The sequence below is a fragment of the Patiria miniata genome, unplaced genomic scaffold (assembly GCF_015706575.1).
Source record: "Patiria miniata isolate m_02_andy unplaced genomic scaffold, ASM1570657v1 HiC_scaffold_7, whole genome shotgun sequence".
Lineage (NCBI taxonomy): Eukaryota > Metazoa > Echinodermata > Asteroidea > Valvatida > Asterinidae > Patiria > Patiria miniata.
In genome coordinates, this window is record NW_024037074.1 from 4444873 (window position 1) to 4465610 (window position 20738).

At 38.8% G+C, this 20738-nt stretch overlaps 1 protein-coding gene across 2 annotated transcripts in view; it reads left to right on the forward strand.

Moving 5' to 3' along the window:
- Positions 1 to 7818, forward strand: part of LOC119744748 (membrane metallo-endopeptidase-like 1) — a 33400-nt gene extending 25582 nt beyond the window's left edge. For both annotated transcript variants that reach the window (XM_038220848.1, XM_038220849.1), the window contains exons 19-22: positions 508 to 573; positions 866 to 952; positions 4971 to 5047; positions 5985 to 7818. In XM_038220848.1, coding sequence (XP_038076776.1) covers positions 508 to 573; positions 866 to 952; positions 4971 to 5047; positions 5985 to 6084 — 330 coding nt within the window. In that variant the 3' untranslated portion in view covers positions 6085 to 7818. The remainder of the gene's footprint in view (positions 1 to 507; positions 574 to 865; positions 953 to 4970; positions 5048 to 5984) is intronic.
- Positions 7819 to 20738: the final 12920 nt, after the last annotated feature.

Here is a 20738-nt window from a genome sequence, read left to right on the forward strand (position 1 = left end):
TGCGCATGATGAAACTGATTTTGCAATTGTAGTTTGGTCTTTTATCTAAAAGAATGCGAAATTGTTTTAAGTGGAAGGCATTGTTGACGGACAATTTTTGTTTTATTTGCATGTATATATACACCACCCTCACAAATAACAAAAAGACTAAAACATTTTCTACAAAAGTAGCAATTGTTTTCTGTGAATTTAATAGACAAGTGACTTTATGTCAAACCTGCATCTCCACAAGTTTTGTGTTGATGTAAGTGTATTTTCAATGCCTCGTTGTAAATCACAAAAGTAGAAAGTAAATAGAACAGACTAAAAGTCAAAGGCGCCCTGAACAAACGAGCTAATGGATTTCGAAAAGTAATGGTCAAAATGACTTGGAAAATCTGCCCATAATAATTTATTCGTAAAGTCTGGACCCGAATAAAAAATCCTACTTGACACTTGACGTCACAATTTCTATAACTGTATAAGTTTCCAATATGTGAAATGACCTCTTTGCTCTTTTGCTTGTAGCTGAACGGGGAACAGACCCAAGGGGAAAACATCGCGGACAACGGCGGGCTGAAGGAGTCACTGAAGGTAAGAGGTGTCAACTACAAGAGCGGGGCATTATTCTTTGGTGTCCCAAAGTAAAATGCCCGTCTCTTTTGGGACCTGAATTTGCGATCTGAACTACGACTTTGTAAACTGTGTGGGTTTTTTTTAAAGATGACGGAATTTCTGTTCGGCACAACCGTGAGATTTTTGTCATTGACTTCCAAAAAAAGTTGTGTTCAGTTTATTATGTTCTAATCAAATTCGACGAAATCGGCACAGGAAATTGACCAACTAAATAACATTGTATATTACCCTTTCCATCGTCCGATTCCAGGCTTACCATGACAACGCGAAGAGCCAGCCAAAGCTACCGGGAATAGACCTGAACGAAGAACAAATGTTCTTCTTGTCGTATGGACAGGTATGCCTATAGACCATTATCATGTTGCGGCCGTCTTGATTTTCTCCCATTTAAATCAACGCCACCAAAACGAGGCTGGAAGGAAAAATAGTCTGGTTCCTTTTTGCACAAAAAACATCATTCAGTTCGGTTATTAGATACAGGGACATGACTGAAATGGTGGCAGCATGATAAAGGTCTATACCAATTGAGCGAACGCACTGACGGGAATAAAACGAAATTCAACTAGAGATTCGCGTTTGTTGTTACAAACGCAGAGTGGGCGGGTAGACAACTATTTAATGAAACACTGTCCAGTTAAGTTATGAATATTTTTATGTAAGAACAAAGTATCAGGAAATTTAATCCTTTCCAGGACAATCAATTAAATTGCAGTAAACATGTACACATACAAGTTATTTCTGGCTTGATAACGTCATTAGTCAAAAACGGGAAGTGAATACTGATTTAGTGGGAGTGGATGTTCATTGTGAAGTTAAATAAAGTATGAAAATTTGGAAACTATAAGTGTATGTATTCATAACACCGAACTTCCGGTTTGATGACGTCACAGTGTTTAGAAGCAAAAGGTGAACATTGTAATGGCATCGTTATTTGGGCTAAGATATACGACATGGATCAAAGGATAGAATTAAATTTAAAATATGATCGTTGGCGAATTCTCATAAAAGTAACTTCCAGTCTGATGACGTCATGAGTTTGAAACCTTGCCAAGTTATCTGTGGTTAATCAAAGAATATCAAGGGTCGATTTGGTAAAATTTGAACCCATGGTTTTAAAAGTAAAGAAAAGAAACAATATTTTATGTGCCGCTAGGGGCGCCCTTTCGGATGATGACTTTATCACACTGTTTTTTTTTGTGTCTGGCATTCCTCACTAAACACTTTCATAATATATGAGTCTGTAGTAAAATGCTTCCGCTTTTGAGTTATATTCAGTTTTTATTGCACTTTCGGTAACACCGGAAGTAAAGGTCAAGCGGTTTCGTGTCTGGGAACACAAAATGTTTCTCACGGCATAGTCTACAACCTCACGAAAAAACGAACATGATACTCTATTTAGTTCAAAAGATATAACGCAAACTATTTTGTCAAAATTTGCCCTTAAATCGCTTGTAATTTGATACCTGAGGACGTCATGATGACGTAACAAAATTAATAACATCTTAGTAACATGGTAATGTCAAGAAATCTCTCCAGGCAGCCATTTACACTGCCGTCAGTACCGCCAGACCAAATTGGCAAACTGTTCGGTGCCGACACAGAGTAATCGATGATGCTTTTTGAAAGGAAAAATCAGTCCGGTAGTTTGTCAAATCCTGCTGACACACAGAAGGAAGCTAATCTTCCCGCTGATCCCCTGTGGGTGATTTTTGGTCCGAAACTGAAGCGCTTGGTTTTTTTTTCTTTGCCGTTTGTTGGTTCTTATCTAAGTTGTCATTGCACCTACATTCATCTCCTCAGATTAATTCAGTGAACCTGGTTTTAAAAATTGGGTCAAACTGCAAATAGCCACGGCGATGTCCCATACCAACCATTATTTCTTCAGTACCTAATTTAAGTAATTTCACGTGCAGTGCCTTTGATGTCTTGGGTCCAATCTGGACAAAATCTATATCATGAGAAACTGCCTTTTTGTTCAAGAAAGATCTGGATTTGCGGAAAGTTTTGCTTAAGTGTTGGGAAGAACTTGTTTCAGAAGTTATGCTATAAAACTCTTGTGACACCAGGGTTGATTGCAAGGAAAAATTTTAAATAGGTCACTCTCTGCAATTGAACTTCTGGCCCCATATGTTCCGGCGTTTTATGGAATTCCTCATAATAGCTTCTATTTTCAGGGGCCTCTGGACACCATTAAAACAATTTCAGTACTGATCCCTAGATTTTGCAACATGATGTACAAGTTCAATATAAGGCAATTATTATTCATTGCCGCTATAAAAAGTGCAGCACCAGCCCAGGAATGAGGCGATCGGGGGCTAAATTTGCAAAAACAATAATGAATGGGTTTGCTGCAGTAATTGGGAGATTTGTTGTGTTCTTTGAGACACTGGAATTTAATGTTCCAGGCTAATTTGTGCGAGGGTCGGTTATTGCTCCAAGGTAATTGAAATTTACTGGTGGCATCATTTGGCATTGTCACGCATGTGGTAATGGGGCGTCATACATGTAGTGGTGACAATGTCCAATTACATGTATTGCTTTTATGTGACATCTGTGAAGGCTCTCAGGCATGACTTCACGCTGTTGTGTGCCTTTACTTTGTAGAGAGCATTGTGATCACTTAATTGGCAGGCAGTGGGAAGTGAAATGTTTTAAACAAAGACGAAGGAGCTTCCTTAGTTTTCAGGTTTTTTTCTCCAATACAATAGTTCATGTTAAGAGCCCGTAGACATAAATTCTGTTTTGAGATCATGACGACTCCACAGGGGAAAAAAATGAATTCTGGTCACGAGCATCCCTAGGGGGGGGGGGGGCATGGAGGATATGACCCCCTCCCCCTCCCCCTTAATCGTTTTTGTCGGCAAAATCGTTGTCTTGTCGGCAACATCAGCCCCGTCGGCAAATTTGCCGGATTGAAGAGCACCACATTTTGTCCGATACTGTCCATGATAGTCCGATTTGAACGGCAGCCCCATAGGAAGACTGAAAGCCCAATCCACATGTGGACCTGGCCAGGAATTGAACTCGGGCCATGGAGGTGAAAGGCCAGGAAGAACTTCTGCGCCAACCCGATTAAAACAGACATATTGTGATCTGCAGTCTGTCAGGGAATAAAATTACAGTCAGGCTGCGACTGACATCGGCACTTTTCCCGTCAATTTATGTATCTGATCTTCCAATCTCCAAGGAGATGGCACCATAACAGAAGAAAACGGGGATAAGTTACACGAACTTGCACGGCCTGCACGGTTACCAACAGACACGCGTCGCAAGGATGCCGCTTTTAATAATACAAAGTTCAAACAAGGTTTTGTGATCATACCGTGAACCGTTTGGAAGAAATTTTGTTTTGTTTTGATGTCAGGCTAACGTCTTCATTTTGAATTCACCTAACTTTGACCTTCCGGTAGACCCGGAAGTAAAGGTCAAGCGAGTTCACGTACACAACAAAAAATGTTTAGCGATTAATGGTCTATCTGATTACAGAATACAAACATCATTGAATATTTAGTTCAAGAGTTATAGGCCAAAGTAATTGGTCACTTTTTCAGATAAAATCACTTGTAATTTGACACCTGATGACGTAATCATGTCGTCAGAGTAATATGCACCACTTCGGATGAGGGTCGATATATATTGAAAGTTACAAGTTCATACCATATACCGTTTAACAGAAAACCCGCGGAGAAGTATTGTCCGGAAAAAAAAAAAAAAAAAGATTAATCGCAACAAATCCAAAGAGTGGTCGGGTTGTGCCCGACCACTCAACTGAGAAGGCAACTGCCTGCTACAACAGTTTCTGTTTGGAAACTCGCAAGAATGAAAACGATTAGCTCGCAACGCATTACTTTACACACGTTTAAAATCCTGGGGCTGGGAGCTTAGTGACAAGATGTTGAATGTAAAACTGAGACTTTAAAAGACGTCCAAGACAACCTGGCAAATTAAAAATATCTGATTTCAATGGTAATTCGGTAAGTACGGTGAGGTACATAATTATGACTAACACTAATAGTTAGTTTCTACCATTGAAGGTTTTCATTGCGACCATTGCAGAGTAGAGTGAAAAGGTTGGTGGAAAGAATGTACTATCCTGACGCCACTTCTTTGGTTGTGTACAAAGTCTATAGAGAGTTGAGTGCATTTTCTAACAAAATTAGAAGTGTTTCTCAGTCTCAGATTCGTGTCTTTTCAACATTTTTGCAATGACTGACCTTCATTGAGATAATATATGACAAAAAAAGTGGTATCAGAATGCAACATCCTATCCATGTTGGTAATAGATAAATGAATAAATTTTGATGAAAAATAAAGATTTCATGACTTAATCGATTGATTGTTTTTCTTACCCCCAGGTTTGGTGCACTCTGTACCGCCCAGAGGGCGTGGCCAATCTGATCCTGACCAACCCGCACAGCCCTGGCCGATACAGGTATTCCCAACCTTACAACTAAATCCACGAATTGTGACCGAATTCAACGAAATTATTCTTTTAACCCCCCCCCCCCCCCCCACTTCACTTATTCATTTCCCATGTGCATTTGTAAGAGCATTCCCAGCTTTATCTGTTGATGTACATATATCGTACAGTAAGTTTTGGAAATTCAGATGCATGGACGCACTGCGTCTAAAGATAAAGCTGATTATTCATGTTGATTACCATTGTGAAAGATTTGTGAAAAGGGGCCTGTCACTCCAATAGTAGCCCGGCGATTTCTTACTCATTTCGTTTGGACACAAGTTTGATTTGAATGTCGAAAGAACTATCTATGAGCATAATAATAACAACAGATTCAGCTGCAATATCAGGGCCTAGATTTACGGCACTGCTAAAGTCAACTAAAGAACCTGGATTAGTACTGCAATGCCCTTGTAAACGAGGAGTTGGCGTAGCCCTTTGTGCATGGGAATACATGTGAGCAGTCTGTGCTTTTACGACTAGCGCGAATTCATAATGCTCTAAATTCATAATGCTCTAAAGCATAGAACGATTGTCGCATGCGTATAATTTATTCTGTAGCTTAGCAGCGACATTGATTTTGGCCGCGAAATCTTTCTGCTTAAGCCTGCCTAATTGAAACATATTCAGTCCAACTTCTAAACGCGATATTAAGATGTTTGGATTTTTTTGCTAGATATTTTAAGAATACAAGATTAATTGGAATTTACTTTGCTATGATTGAAGGGTAATACTCGTGGTTTGTATTCCATGGGTCTCGAGAGCGAGCTCCATCCATGACAAATTTACTTCATTCATTGGAAATATATCTCCTGTGGCTTGCCTATTTGTTATTTAACCCTAATTGATGATTGTTGACCCAGGAAAACGATTATTTGATTGGTTTTTTTTAATTGTTTTTTTTAAACAGAGTCATCGGCCCAACGCAGAACAGCAAAGCCTTTTCAGATGCGTTCGGATGCAAGGAGGGGGATTACATGAATCCTAAGGATAAGTGCGACGTCTGGTAAAGCAAATTTGCACCTGTTGTACTTATTGTTGAAGACAAAAGCTTTTGCGCCTTTCCGAAATACACTTAATTGATTATTGTTTATTTGTCGTTTTTTTCCTATATCGTCTAATCGGTCCGTATTTTTATTGATAAACTTTTTTTCGGAAATCAGTTCCGATTTTTTTTTTTAATTTCATCTCCCATCACGATTGTATGCAAAATGGGCTTTCAGTAATTTTTCATTCCAAATTGCGATGGGATGTCGGTGTGATAATGTACCAGCTGGAAATGTGGAGCTTTCTCCTCGATATATGTTTTGAAGCCGTTTAGATTGTGCAAATAATTAGTTGCTGATTTTTTTTTAATTCGAAAGGCACCTTTACATATTGAAATTATGGAGAGAATACTATAAAGTATACCAATATTTCTAAAGAATGGAGTGCATTGTACTTCATAATTGCAATTAAGAAGTACAATGTATATTACCCCATTCAAGAAGCATATTCAAGGCTATTTCACATATTTGGGTCTTTTTAAGTAAGGTTTTTTTTTGGTTTTGTTTAATTTTTTTGATTTCATTTTATTTCCGATATAAGTATTATACAGTGTACAAATGAATATTGATAAGCTTTCAAAAATGCATCTATAAAATTGGTTAAGATTTTCGGAAAAGTTCCTTAAGTGCAGCATAAACACCACGAAACACATATCCTTTTTTGAGGCTGTTTTATTTTCGTTCTACATTCAGAAAGATATGTAATTTGTGTGAATGGACGCATCAGTTTTGTTCATAGAATGTGAACGACTTCTTCTCTTGAAATATCTTTGTATTTCTCAGTATTTTTTCAGTATATTCGTTCTTTGTATTTTTTGTTTGTATAATATGACCTTTTTTATAATTTGAGTACCAACTGATTAGGCCAGAAGTAAGCCAACTAAGTCGGGTGAAATAATACATTCTGCGACCAAAGTACCGACCTTAAACTTCTTATTGCCACATTCGGCCACAAATTTAATATGTGGAGATGTGATGAAGTGATGCGATGAAGTGGTCCTATTTTGGCCTGTATCTCCAAATTCCTGACAAACGACTCATTTAGCTTGATCGCATCACATATTTGGAAAATATATTGCTCTTCGTATTCAAGTAGTTTTAAATTGGTTTATGTACGTAAATATATGTTAATTAAGCAGAATATTGTTAAAGCTACCCAAAACAAACAAACTAATTATAAAAGACCGACGGACCAAAAAATAGTTTCCAAATAAGAGTTATTTTCCTACCTACCTGGATAATTTTCAGGGCGTCACCGTAAAGTGTGCCACCAAGAGTTTGCCATGAGGAGTCTGTTTTTCAAGTTTACGTTCGACAAAACACGGCCCATTTGAATGAGTGTCGGTGAACAACTTGAGCTAATTGATATAGAATGGGGCATATCGTTCTGCCGCCTTACAGAACACCATGATGTATAGTGCCGCGCTGCAAATATGTCTCTCAAATGCTCTTGGGAAAAAAATGGACTCTCTGTGGCAAACTCTTTGTGGCGCACTGCATTGTAAACGCAGTAATAAGATAACTACATTAAAAGATTTATACGCACAGATTTTAAAATTTGGTAACGTCTAAGTAAACTACTGTAATTCGTACTGGCTTTTATATACAGCGTTTTAGCTACAGCATTAATTGATTTAAGGATTGTCAGATTTTGTTTTGATTCCAGAAATAAATATTTTGTTTCCGGTTATCAATCAATCATAAAAAAAAAATTGTTTGTTATTTTTGTGTTTGTAGTAAACACGTGATTCGCCCATAGAGCTTTATGTTATCAAAACATTATCTCCATTGGTATTAGCTTGGGTTGATGATATTTGTACATTTCAATATCAGACTTAATATAATGGAAATCAGTGCAAGTTAAAAAAAATAATACATAAACACCCAAGTAAATCCGTGTCATTTGATTGGAACATTGCAGGTCACGTGGCATTCATTAATCGAACCATTGCACGGCCTAGGTCCTAGCTCTATGATTTTTTAAAAATATATTTAGATTTAAGAGATAAATTCGCTTTGAGAGGCGGATAGGAAATATGTCCAATATACACCTCGTGACGATTTCAGAGAAAATAGTTTACTTTTTCAGTGCACTTCTACGTCGAACGCTAACACTTTTATTAATTTACATTAATGGGAATAACATTTAACCGTATGTATACGTTAGGCCTACTGGAGTCAATTTTTTTTCTATCAAAGTTCGTGTGTTCTTCGGCGGAGCAATAATGCAGTCTACATTTTATAACTAAGCCACATTCACAGTTTTCGCCAACCAGAAGTTCGCAAATTATAGATAGGCCATAAGCAAACATATCAACACTCTACCGACAAATACTGGGCATATTTTAAACATTTCTGTAAAAGGCACTACCAATTATATTTAATTTAATTAAATCACCACCCACTCGTAAGTATAGACCATGCATGTATCTCACAAGGTGTTCTTTGCTTATTTCATTTGGTAAAAATGCACCAACTTTTCGATCATGCCTATCCAAGCGATACTCAGCTAAATTGCCCCCTCCATTTTGGACCGATCGAAAGTTGTCAGCTACGCTTGAAATTCATGCCGACTTATCACCGCCAATAAGAGATTGCGCTCAATGTTTGAGAACAACCTAAAGGTATTTCTCCTTTCTCCATGGGGTTTTATTATGTGTCTATGAGTTTAAGTGTGTTCCTTCGTGCAAGGCATGGTGGAGTACACAACAACATAGCGCAGCAAGATCGTACGAGGTTGCAGAAAGGTCTACTGAACGCGCCTCATGTAAACGCATTCGTTCGTAGCAACCAGATCAACACTCGCTTGCCCCGACTCCGCGAAATTCAGCTCGCACCGTTTCTCGTTCTTGTAGAAGTTGAACGACCGGCAGCGCGCGTCGCGCGAGCACGCCGCGGCGCAGGCGACCCGACTGCGCGCGCGTCTGGTTGCGATCACGTGGCCCTGGAGGCACATTCCCTCCTGAGGGCGGCCTTCGGTGTCGAGTCTGGCGAAGGTCGAGGAGGAGACCGCGGCTTGGTCCGTCTGGCTGGTTTCTTGAGCCTCGCACGGTGTCATTGGTTCCATGGATGTGGTAGTACCTGTGGTCGCGGTGTATACTTCTGCGATGGTGGTTGTGGCGTTTGTACCAGCCTTGCCTGATTCTGCAGTTGCCCCAAAAGACAAAATGACAAACAATTTATGAAGCAAAAACTACAAACATTTTCACTCGAATGGAGCATATAGTGGAGTAAGTTACTCTTTGGAGTTTAGAGAATAGGCCTACGTCACAACTTCTATAAAGGCTGGCACGCAGGGTGGTATAAGATTTACACAATAAGAGTGGAAAACAGCAAGATTAATTAAATGAAAATAATCAATTAAGTGAGTTTGTGAAGGCTCTGAGAAGAACCGGCTTGGCTCAACGTTTCGGACGGCATACTCTATCTGTCACCGCACCAGGAGACTAATGGGAGTTTAAATGGAGGTGGGGTACGAGTAGCCTTGGAGGAAGCGTCGAAGCATGAGTCGAGGTGCATTTACCTGCACGGACATATTTTGGTGCGACGCTGCGTAACGTGAACGCCTGATTCTCAGAAAGAGACTAGCCTATGTGTGAGTTATGCTTGTTTCATTATTGTGTGGTCATGCTAAAACAAGATGCCCTGTAAGACATGAGCCTGATATCAAAATCCATTTCAGGCAGGAAAAAAACAAACAATTTTGAAAAGTGAATCCGCTTTCGTACCTTGGGTCCCTGAAGGGATTGCGTCTGACGAGGCATCGAGTGTTGGATCCACAGAGGTGGTCTCAACTGGTTCTGGGGGTAAAGGGGAAGAAATTAAATGAACGGTTCCAATGACCAATTTCGTCGTTTGAGATTACAGTGTCGCACACACTTTTCGCCATCGAAGTAATGACGTAATCGTGGTCATGGCCGGTCGTCGGTTGACATAATAACGGGACCACGCGCTCTACCAAATATGACAGCCACCCACCAAAGCCTGCGTGGGGGGGTTCTTTGCAGACTATCCAAAGGCGATTAGCGTGGCGAAATTGTCCTAAAATCAGATCATCTTGTCAACTTTCGCTTCGACAACACAACACAACAGAACAATATTTCTTGGCACTGTTCACGCTATTCAGCGATACGAAGTAAATATAATTTGAAGTTTGTGTTCACTTTCCGCGTACTTGTTCATACATAATGACGTAATGCTTCGATGACGAATATAGACACAATGTTAAAGAATTTTAAGGGGATTTTTTTAAGGATATTCTCCAATCACCACACCCTATATAATTTAAAGGGCCACTCAAGATGAGGGCTACACTAAGAAGAGATAGAACAGGAAATCTAACAGTTAGGCCCTAAGTAGAAAAATAATAAGTAGATTTATGCCCAAGCAGACTTATGGCAAACGTGAAATTATTAGGTTTTTAATTACATTGCATACTAAAACATTTTAATTTAAAAGCCAATTTGTTAATCATATACACTTTGTGATTCTATCAGATTTTGAAGGGTAGTTGCAGATTAAAAAGTAAACTCCGCATCACCTCCGCTATGAGATGCTTAACTGTTAAGCGTGTAGCTTGCACACACAGTTAAGCTTTCAAAGCAAGTTCGCCTTCGAATATTTGCTAAGGAAAGTAAGGAATACCCTTGTCATCCAAATCCACCGCTTCCTTCTCACACACGAAGTTCCAAGGTATTGTACACGACGTAAGGAGTACTGCAGGTTCACCGATTGTGCTCAGATAAACACATTCTTGCTCCGAGCTCCGTACAGCCCTACTAAATGCATTCTCCCTACCTATAAATAAAAAGAAAAACAGATTTAAATATATAACAAAGACCTAAAGAGAGAGTTAGAGAACACGGAAAACTGACAAAAGGAATAATTGTACTGTTTTTTAATTGATCAATAATTTTATTCTGAACACAAAAACAAACAGTCGTATCGTTTTGGTTGATATTTAAAACTTATCAACGAAATCGTCGCGGTTTTTTGTTTGCTTGATAACAAACTACGATGCGGATAGATTTCTTTATTTTATTTTCCTTCAGATTCGACGTATTGTAGAACTGATATTAAGAAAACGTACCAAAGAAGTCAGGAACTTGTTTGTTTTCGGGACCATTACACGACCAATCAGCCACCACAAATCCCACATTAGGATTAAAACCAATAGTCAGTCGACACGTATAGCCCAAGATGACAGGGAACGAACTTCTGTCGGCGATGAATCTAGAAAGTCAACATGATAGTAAAATGATGAGTAAAAGGTTCAAAACGCAAAGTCATCAAGGATATAAAGCTAAAGTTATCAAACACTGAAATCGACTGCCACATGCGTCCAACTGCTCATGATAGAACCGAACAACCGCTTGAGACATGGGCGTCGCGGGAGGGGGTGGGGGCGCTATAGAAAAGCAAAAATTGATTATTAACTTAGTTCCGGTACATATTTAACAAAATGGGCGTCCAAGTGGTGTCAATGGGGATGGGGTGGGCAAATGTCCCCCCCCCCCCGCCGCCCACCCTCGAACTCGAAAAAAATGATAAACTGAGAATACAATTATGATCCAAAAAGTACAAGGATTTTTTACAAGGACATAAAGTCTCACGGTACGGGTAGCTGTCAACAACTTAATGTGTTGCAATTTAAAAGTGTGCGTGTACAGAACAGAGAAGTAAGCTCTTGAATTGATAATTAAATTGTTAGTTATATGTTTTTTACCCTCACAGATTCATTTCCGGCATCTCTTTTTTGCTATCATACTTCAAATACAATATTGCAGCCAATATGACCCCCAAAAGTGGTCAAATTTGAAACAAATCGTATATCAGCCAAAACTATGATAAAGGCATTAGTGAAATGATTAGATATATGTTTTTTTGTAATCCTTATAAATTAATTCAAGCATTCTTTTGATTTGCTACCATGCACCAAATTCAAGATGGCCGCCACTATGGCTGCCAAAAATATAAATATTTTCTCCTCACTTGTCATGCAAAAGTGCCCCGAAAAAATCACAAATATCCCCCGCGCATTAACCAGATTGTAAAACTTCTGGAGATGAAAAACTATCCCTCGAAAGCACAAAATAAAATTGTGCCCCTCTCGAGATGGGAAATTGACCATCAAAAAGCAATAGTGTTCCTCTCGCGATAACGTCTCGGGATGGAAAATTGCCCTTCGAAAGCACAACAGTGCTCTGCTCGCAACATTAAAACTGTACGTGCCCCGGCCCCCAGTTTGAAAAGCGTTCCACTGCCGCTGGCAGGCCCGTATTATAGGCTCAGTAGGCACTGTGCCTAGCTAGGCCTACGAAAAAATGAGGGGCCTACGAAAATAATTGGCCTACGAAATATACCACTGTGTGTCAACAGGCTTTAAGAGCTACCAGTTTGGACTGGCTTGCTTTGTACAGCCTAGTGCGGAGTAGGGCCTACGGAACACAGGTGACTGGGGCCTATACGGGACACTTAATCCGGCCCTGGCCGCTGGTTCCCAAGACTAGATTTGATTCATCTTGTTGATAGCGCCTGTACCACCGCCAAGTGAAGTCTTGGACAAAGACTATCCCTTAGCTAAGTTAATCAGACTGGCGTTCCAGAGACGCGCCTCACAAAATAGTTTTAAGTAGCTCCTCAGGTCCAACCAATACATGTTGGTTCCACACAGCTCGATTTTTTTTATTTTCTTTGATGGAGACGATCATTCGACAAGTAACGCTTATAATCGCTTGCAAACCTGCTTCAAACGTCTAACTTAACCCAAATATTTGGAATAATTTGCTTGGGGCGACTTTGGAACGCCTGTTTGAAAGGGGCGTGAGCTAATTGTTGTTGAATACGCACTGAGCTTCCTCCTGGGTTTCAAGCTGAAGGAGCGAGGCGCTCTCCTGACGACAGGTTTCCGACGCTTCATCGTGAGTTTGAATCTGATTGAAGTCACTGAACATGTAGCAGTGTGTTTTCCACAGCTCCCACATCTCCGGGCACTGCAAGGCTGCATACAAAAAATCGAAAGATAGCCATTTTAGGGGCTAAAGTAAACCCCTCCCCTTCATAAAAAAAATAATAATAATTGTCAATCAAATTGGGTTTTGCCCTTCAACGACGCATTAACACTGTATACTCAGTGTGTTAGCCCCCAAGTGAAAGTTGGAAAAGAATCACGCGGGTGGCACTCGAACCCACGACCTCCTGCTTTCTAGTGCAGATGTCTTACCGCTCGACCACCGAGCTAACGGGATCGGCAATAATTGTCAATGTTCAACAAGAGAAGGAACTTTTTTACCACTTCTGAGAGCCCCCGTGGGACATCGCACAATTTAGGGTCCGGTAAAGTAATTCGTCTGTAACTCATACACGTAAAGAAAAAAATTGTGCGGCGGGTACTAATTTTTATATCCAGGTTCAATGGTTGCTTTCTTCGAACGTCACCATTTATGACGAAATATTTCCACAGGGTTTTTTGTACCCTCTCAATCTGCACTGTATCTTTTTGCAAGGCTCTCTTTCCGGCTGGTAAATGGTATGGATTTTATGTAGTGATACAGCTAGTACTAGTAGCACACGCCGTCTAACAAGCACTACTCCTACAGCGCCATTGGTGATTTTGTTTTTGAAATGGCCTTCTAATTATCGTATTAGGCTAAACGGTTTTTACGATCGCTTTGTGAAATTCTGATGACCTTGGCCTAATTCGTAATCACATCAGTCTTTGTTTGAAATCAAATTATTACACCAACCCAAGGGCGGATCCAGAACACATTTTTTGGGGGGAGGGGGATTGGTCCCCAAAAAGTGGGTCGAAATAATTGCGGCGTGGTGTTTTGGGCCCGCTGAAGAGTCCCGATTTTTTTGGATTCTAGATGCTCTGTGGTGCGATCTGAGGCAATTTCTGACCACTGTAAACAGTGCCTGCCTTTATTGCGACGTCGCTTAAAAAATGGGTTCGTTTTTTTAGGGGGGAGGGGGCATGGCCCCATTAACCCCCCCCCCCCCCCCCATCCGCCCTTGCCTCCCCCCCCCCCCCGCCCCCTTGCAACTGTGAACTTTACAGGAAGGACACAATATCTGTACTGACTCCGTTTCAATTTTCGAACACTTATAGGCTAGGGATACATGAACTGGGTTTGAAGGATAATGTTGAGAAGGACCATGTTTATCAGTTACGCATTCATTTTACTGGTTGTGCGAACTATTCAATCTGACAAACGACCAGGTTTCTGTAGGCCTGTAGCTAGAGTTTCTGCGTTTCTGTATTTTCTCATTTTCTAAGAACGGCAGGATTAGTGCTTTACAACAACTGTACTTAATATTAAAACAAATGCACCAATTCAACCTCAAGTTTCATTTTCGGGGGAGAATTCAGGGCTGCAGGAAGTACACAGATCGAAAGGGAGGAAAGCATATTCTTCCAAATTTCGAAGACAAATAATAGTACCAACACAGTCTCAGGTAGCTTTCAAGACTTAAATATTTATGGATTTAAGTTTTGTGACCGGTTCTAGTATTTGTACTGCCTTATTTGATTCGATTTTTGAATAATACAAATGACTACATTGTATTATTGCTTGTTCCTCAAGTTGAGATAAAAGAAATAGGCTTTGACCCAGGTATCGAGATTTGAACTATTTTAAAATCTATTTTGGATTTGAATTATTTTGGAAACGTGTTTGGAACAACCCAACCCCATCCTAATTGGACACCTTGGCGTGTGTTCTATATACGTTAAGGCTCACGTCTCTCATGTGGGTTAAATCGTAATCTGAAATCAATATTTGAAAGAAAATTCTCATCAACAATAATCTTATCGCTCCGTTCTTACTTTTAATTTTTTTGCTTTTGTTCAGAAAATCATCCACACTGGAGCATGTTATTAGTTAAATTGGGATGCTGGCTAAAAAAAAAAGTTAAATTATGACTGATACTTAATTCTGGATGATATTATCTGACACTAAAATATAATCTTTTACCGTATTCCTGGGAAATGGGCAAATTTGCCATGTCGAAGCAAGGTGCTTGTAATCCAACAATACCTAATTTTTGATAGTGACGCACTGCCGGATTTAATTTCCGACCCTATTGACCATTTACTTGAACAAAGCCGCTATTGTTAGACCATTGCTTGCAAGATTATTTTCAACGGTATAGGATTATTTTCAACAACACATCGCTGAAGTTCTGACTGACTTAAATATTATCTTCTTTTATGGGCCTATTAAAAATAAGTAATTCAAGTGGAATATTCAAACCATATACCATCATATAACGATGGCAACAGTGACATCATGCGTTCATTAAAAACAAATACAAAGATAATCACACTATAGGCCTACACAAACAAAATACTAAATGTATCACGACATTGGCCTATCGACGTGCAGGCCCGCTAATATGTTTCAACCAAACGTTTAAAACTGCATCATCACACTGTTATTCCCATTCCTAAATACCTTTTTTCGGTGAAAAAAAAATAATAACGCAAAACAAAATTTGAAAGTTGAAAAATTCGTCCGAGTTGTGTTCGACACATTATTTTTACGATATATTGTGATGCATGTTGAGGCCTTTTCCGTGAACAGAATACGTGATGACTGTGTCTCGAAATGACATCCTATAAAGAGCAACATAATTTTGAGGATTTGTAAAGCGTACACATTCGATCCTTTTTTCTACATTTATTTGTAGGCGCTCTGTCAACAACAATGGGGGAGAAAAAATCAAACGAAATAGAATGAGAACTTAGCGCCGGTGACTCCCAATCTAAAGATATTTCCAGCTCAAGTTTAGAACAAAATTCCAACCTTGAGTGCATCTCGATTTTCTGAGCGGTATGATGTTCGCACATGTTTGCTTTCATAATTAAAAAGAGCGGTAACTTGAATTGAATTCAGTCATTCCTACATGTATCTCTTGCAAGCTCTACATCAAAATGATTTTTTTCTCACAGGGTTTTTCAGTACTGCCCCTCTCCATAGGCATGTAGTCTCGATCTCGAGCAACCATAACCAAAATGTTCAACCGTTAATTTGAAAAAGGAAGCAAGACAGACGATTTTTCAAACAGAAAGTCTTACCGCATTTTACTGATGGAGATAGAAGAACCAATACCGACGTCAGAAGAATAAGCTCATGTACTAGCCCCATGGTGTATGCACTTCACAATTTCCAGCAAGTCGTCCACCCAAACAAATATCTTCCAAAGAGCATCCAACGAACAGAATTGTTTTCACAAAATGATAGGTCTAATAGTGGATGCAATTTTACGACGCACGCGTACACAAACCACAATTTGTGCAGTAATGATATGAAGGTAGAGCACGCAGCACCAAAATAAAAACAAAAATTGATGTTCGGGAAGATGAGTATTTCCATGGGAACTCAGTTAACCAATCACAGCTCGAGCTGAACCAACGTCATCGACAGTGATCGAACACGAGATATTGACCTAACTGCAGTTGCTTAGTTTCGTTAACCATAGTATTGAGGAAAAAAATCGCTAATCATTTCATGGTAAACTGAAAACGGAGTAAATTGATTTTGTAACATTGCCGGAAGCTGCTATCGCTAAAGGGAGCTGTGGGCCTTTTCGGGGAAATACATTGCAGATTCTATCATCTATCTTACCAATGAGGGTAAACAAATGTTTCAAGTTTGGAAACTGAAGGCAAATGATATATTTGTTTTGCTCAAATCAAGATTTAAAATGGGGAGGGGCACTCGGGGGCGTGGCTATCCACTGGGAGGCAGGTGCCCCGCCCCACTCGTGCCCCCGTATAGATACGCCACTGATCTGTACTAGTAGGCAAGCCCCGACTTGAATGAAGCTTTAGTTACCTGCGTAACTAAAATTTCATTTTGAAAAGCTCATCTGTTTATAAATCGAATTGAAATGTGTTCTACGGTCCTTTAAGCATCTTTCCATTAAGTTTGAAGGCGCTTTTTTTGCCAAAATTGAAAAACAAAAAACAAGGGGTAAGTAAGCCTTACTTTTTTGATGAAATTTGTCCCAAAAAATGAATTTTCTTCAAACTATGAAGACATTATTTTAAAGGCAAGAGGAGCATCAAGCAACATTCAAACACAAATATATTGAAGATTTGGGCAAAAATCGTTGATATTTAGAGGAAAGCAAATCATTATTTTTGACTGATTTTACCCCAAATTTTCGGAAATTTTATATTGAAAAGCACATCTGTCCAGAAATCGAATTGGAATGTGTTCTTTGGTCCTTTGGGCATCTTTCCAGCAAGTTTGAAACGATTTCATTTTTGGCCAAAATTAAAAAAAAAACACAAGAGGTAAGCCTTACTTTTTTTATGAAATTTGGCCCAAAAATGGATTTTCTTTAAACTATGCAGAATTTCTTTTAAAGGCTGGAGGAGCATCAAGCAACATTCAAACACCAAATAATATTGAAGATTTGGGCAAAAATCATCGATTTCTAGACAAAAAAATCCATTATTTTTGACTGATTTCACCCCAAATTTTCGTCGACATTTCATTTTGAAAAGCACATCTGTCCAGAAATCGAATTGGAATGTGATCTATGGTCCTTTGGGCATCTTTCCAGCAAGTTTGAAGCGATTTCATTTTTTGGCCAAAATTGAAAAAAAAACACGAAGGGTAAGCCTTAATTTTTAAATGAATAGGGCAAAAAAAACAACTTTTGTTCAAATTATGCAGATATTCTTTTAAAGGCAAGAGGAGCATCAATCATCATTCAAACACCCAATATATTGAAGATTTGGGCAAAAATCATCGATTTTAGGAAAAAAAATCATTATTTTTGACTGATTTTAACCAAATTCGTCCGCTAGGGGCGACTCGCCCCTAGAGCTTCTTCTTCTAGGGGCGACCACTAACGGTCACCCCTAGAGGTACTGGAGGTATGACACTCCATATTTTTCGTCATCACTTGTTCCAAAAAAAGAGGCGCGCTACATTAAACACTGATTACCGCGCCGAATTATGTCCATTCGCGATGTAAACGAACTTATTGATGCTCGAAAACTCAATAAAAGTACATTGCATTGAAATGACATTGCGTCCAATATTTTGCCATGATATTCGGCTCAAGAATCTTGAAAATTGGCAGAAACCGTGAAGGAATTATTGTAATATGATTTAACCCTCCGAGCAGCGCGACGGTAGTTTAATAGTCCAGATTTTCTAAATATGGTCATAATTTTTTTTTTCGATGGGCCAATATAAAAATGGGTTAATGCCACGCTAGCTTTGAAAAATATACGCCACTTGACCTAACAGATGAGTAAATAAATTAAAAGTTTGTTCGGAGCCAATAAGGCTCATCAGGTTGGCGTATGACTCTGGCTTCCGCGGCATTAAACGATGAGAACATTTCTTTTCCCCTTCTTGGGAAATCGCAGGTTACTCCCAAGTTACTTCTGGTTCCCAATGATACTGCTGCTTGTTCAATAGTGCAGCAGCATCCGCACCAATATTCTTTCAATAGAGGGCGCGCCACATAAATAGTGGTCTCGATAATTATCCACCACCAAACTTGTTTGGAGCGCAACGACTATAGAAATACAAGATGTTTTAAATTGAATTTTCGTGTAGTGATTTTGTCATTATGTTTAACATTACCAGATTGAATTTCATAAGAAACCGCCAAACAATGAAGCAATATTGACCGTAACAATACAGTGTTTTCAGCGCGACAAATGCAATCCGAATGAAAATCAATGTGTATTTTTCGCGTGTAAAACACTATATTGTTACGATCATATTATTTTTATCGTTGGACTGTTGCTCATGATATTCAATACACCTCTGTTACACATCCTGGAAATTGATTGCACGAAATTTCAGTTTAATACATCTTGTATTTCTTGAGTTATTGATCGGAAACTGAGATGTTATTTTTGTGCAATAGTGCAGCGTCCGCACCAAAATCCTTTTATAGAGGGCGCGCCACATAAATAGTGGTCTCGATAATTATCCACCACCAAACTCGTTTGGGGGGCAACAACTCCAGAAATATGAGATGTTTTAAATTGAATTTTCTTCTAGTGATTTGTCATTATGTTCAACATTACGAGATTTAATTTCATAAGAAACCGTCAAACAATGAAGCAATATTGAACGTAACAATACAGTGTTTTAAGCGCGACAAATGCAATCCGAATGAAAATCAATGTGTATTTTTCGCGTGTAAAACACTACATTGTTACGATCATATTATGTTTATCGTTGGACTGATTCTCATGATATTCAATACACCTCTGTAGGCTCTGTTACACATCCTGGAAATTAATTGCACGAAATTTCAGTTAAATACATTTTGTATTTCTTGGATTATTGATCGGAAACTGAGTTGTTATTTTTGTTCAATAGTGCAGCATCCGCACCAAAATCCTTTTATAGAGGGCGCGCCACATAAATAGTGGTCTCGATAATTATCCACCACCAAACTCGTTTGGGGGCAACAACTCCAGAAATACAAGATGTTTTAAATTGAATTTTTGTCTAGTGATTTGTCATTATGTTTAACATTACGAGATTTAATTTCAGAAGAAACCGTCAAACAATGAAGCAATATTGACCGTAACAAATCAGTGTTTTAAGCGCGACAAATGCAATCCGAATGAAAATCAATGTATTTTTCGCGTGTAAATCACTACATTGTTACGATCATATTATTTTTATTACGGGACTGTTGCTCATAATTTTCAATACACCTATGTTACACATCCTGGAAATTAATTGCACGAAATTTCAGTTGAATACATTTTGTATTTCTTGAGTTATTGATCGGAAACTGAGTTGTTATTTTTGTTCAATAGTGCAGCATCCGCACCAATATCCTTTTATAGAGGGCGCGCCACATAAATAGTGGTCTCGATAATTATCCACCACCAAACTCGTTTGGGGGACAACAACTCCAGAAATACAAGATGTTTTTAATTGAATTTTCGTTTTGTGATTTGTCATTATGTTTAACATTACGAGATTTAATTTCATAAGAAACTGTCAAACAATGAAGCAATATTGACCGTAACAAATCAGTGTTTTCAGCGCGACAAATGCAATCCGAATGAAAATCAATGTGTATTTTTCGCGTGTAAATCACTACATTGTTACGATCATTTTATTTTTATCGTTGTACTGTTTCTCATGATATTCAATACACCTCTGTTACACATCCTGGAAATTAATTGCACGAAATTTCAGTTTAATACATCTTGTATTTCTTGAGTTATTGATCGGAAACTGAGTTGTTACTTTTGTTCAATAGTGCAGCATCCGCACCAATGTTCTTTCAATAGAGGGTGCGCCACATAAATAGTGGTCTCGATAATTATCCACCACCAAACTCGTTTGGGGGCAACAACTCCAGAAATACAAGATGTTTTAAATTGAATTTTCGTCTTGTGATTTATCATTATGTTTAATATTACGAGATTTAATTTCATAAGAACCTGTTAAACAATGAAGCAATATTGGCCGTAACAAATCAGTGTTTTAAGCGCGACAAATGCAATCCGAATGAAAATCAATGTGTATTTTTCGCGTGTAAAACACTATATTGTTACGATCATATTATTTTTTTTTAATATCTGGAAATTAATTGCACGAAATTTCAGTTGAATA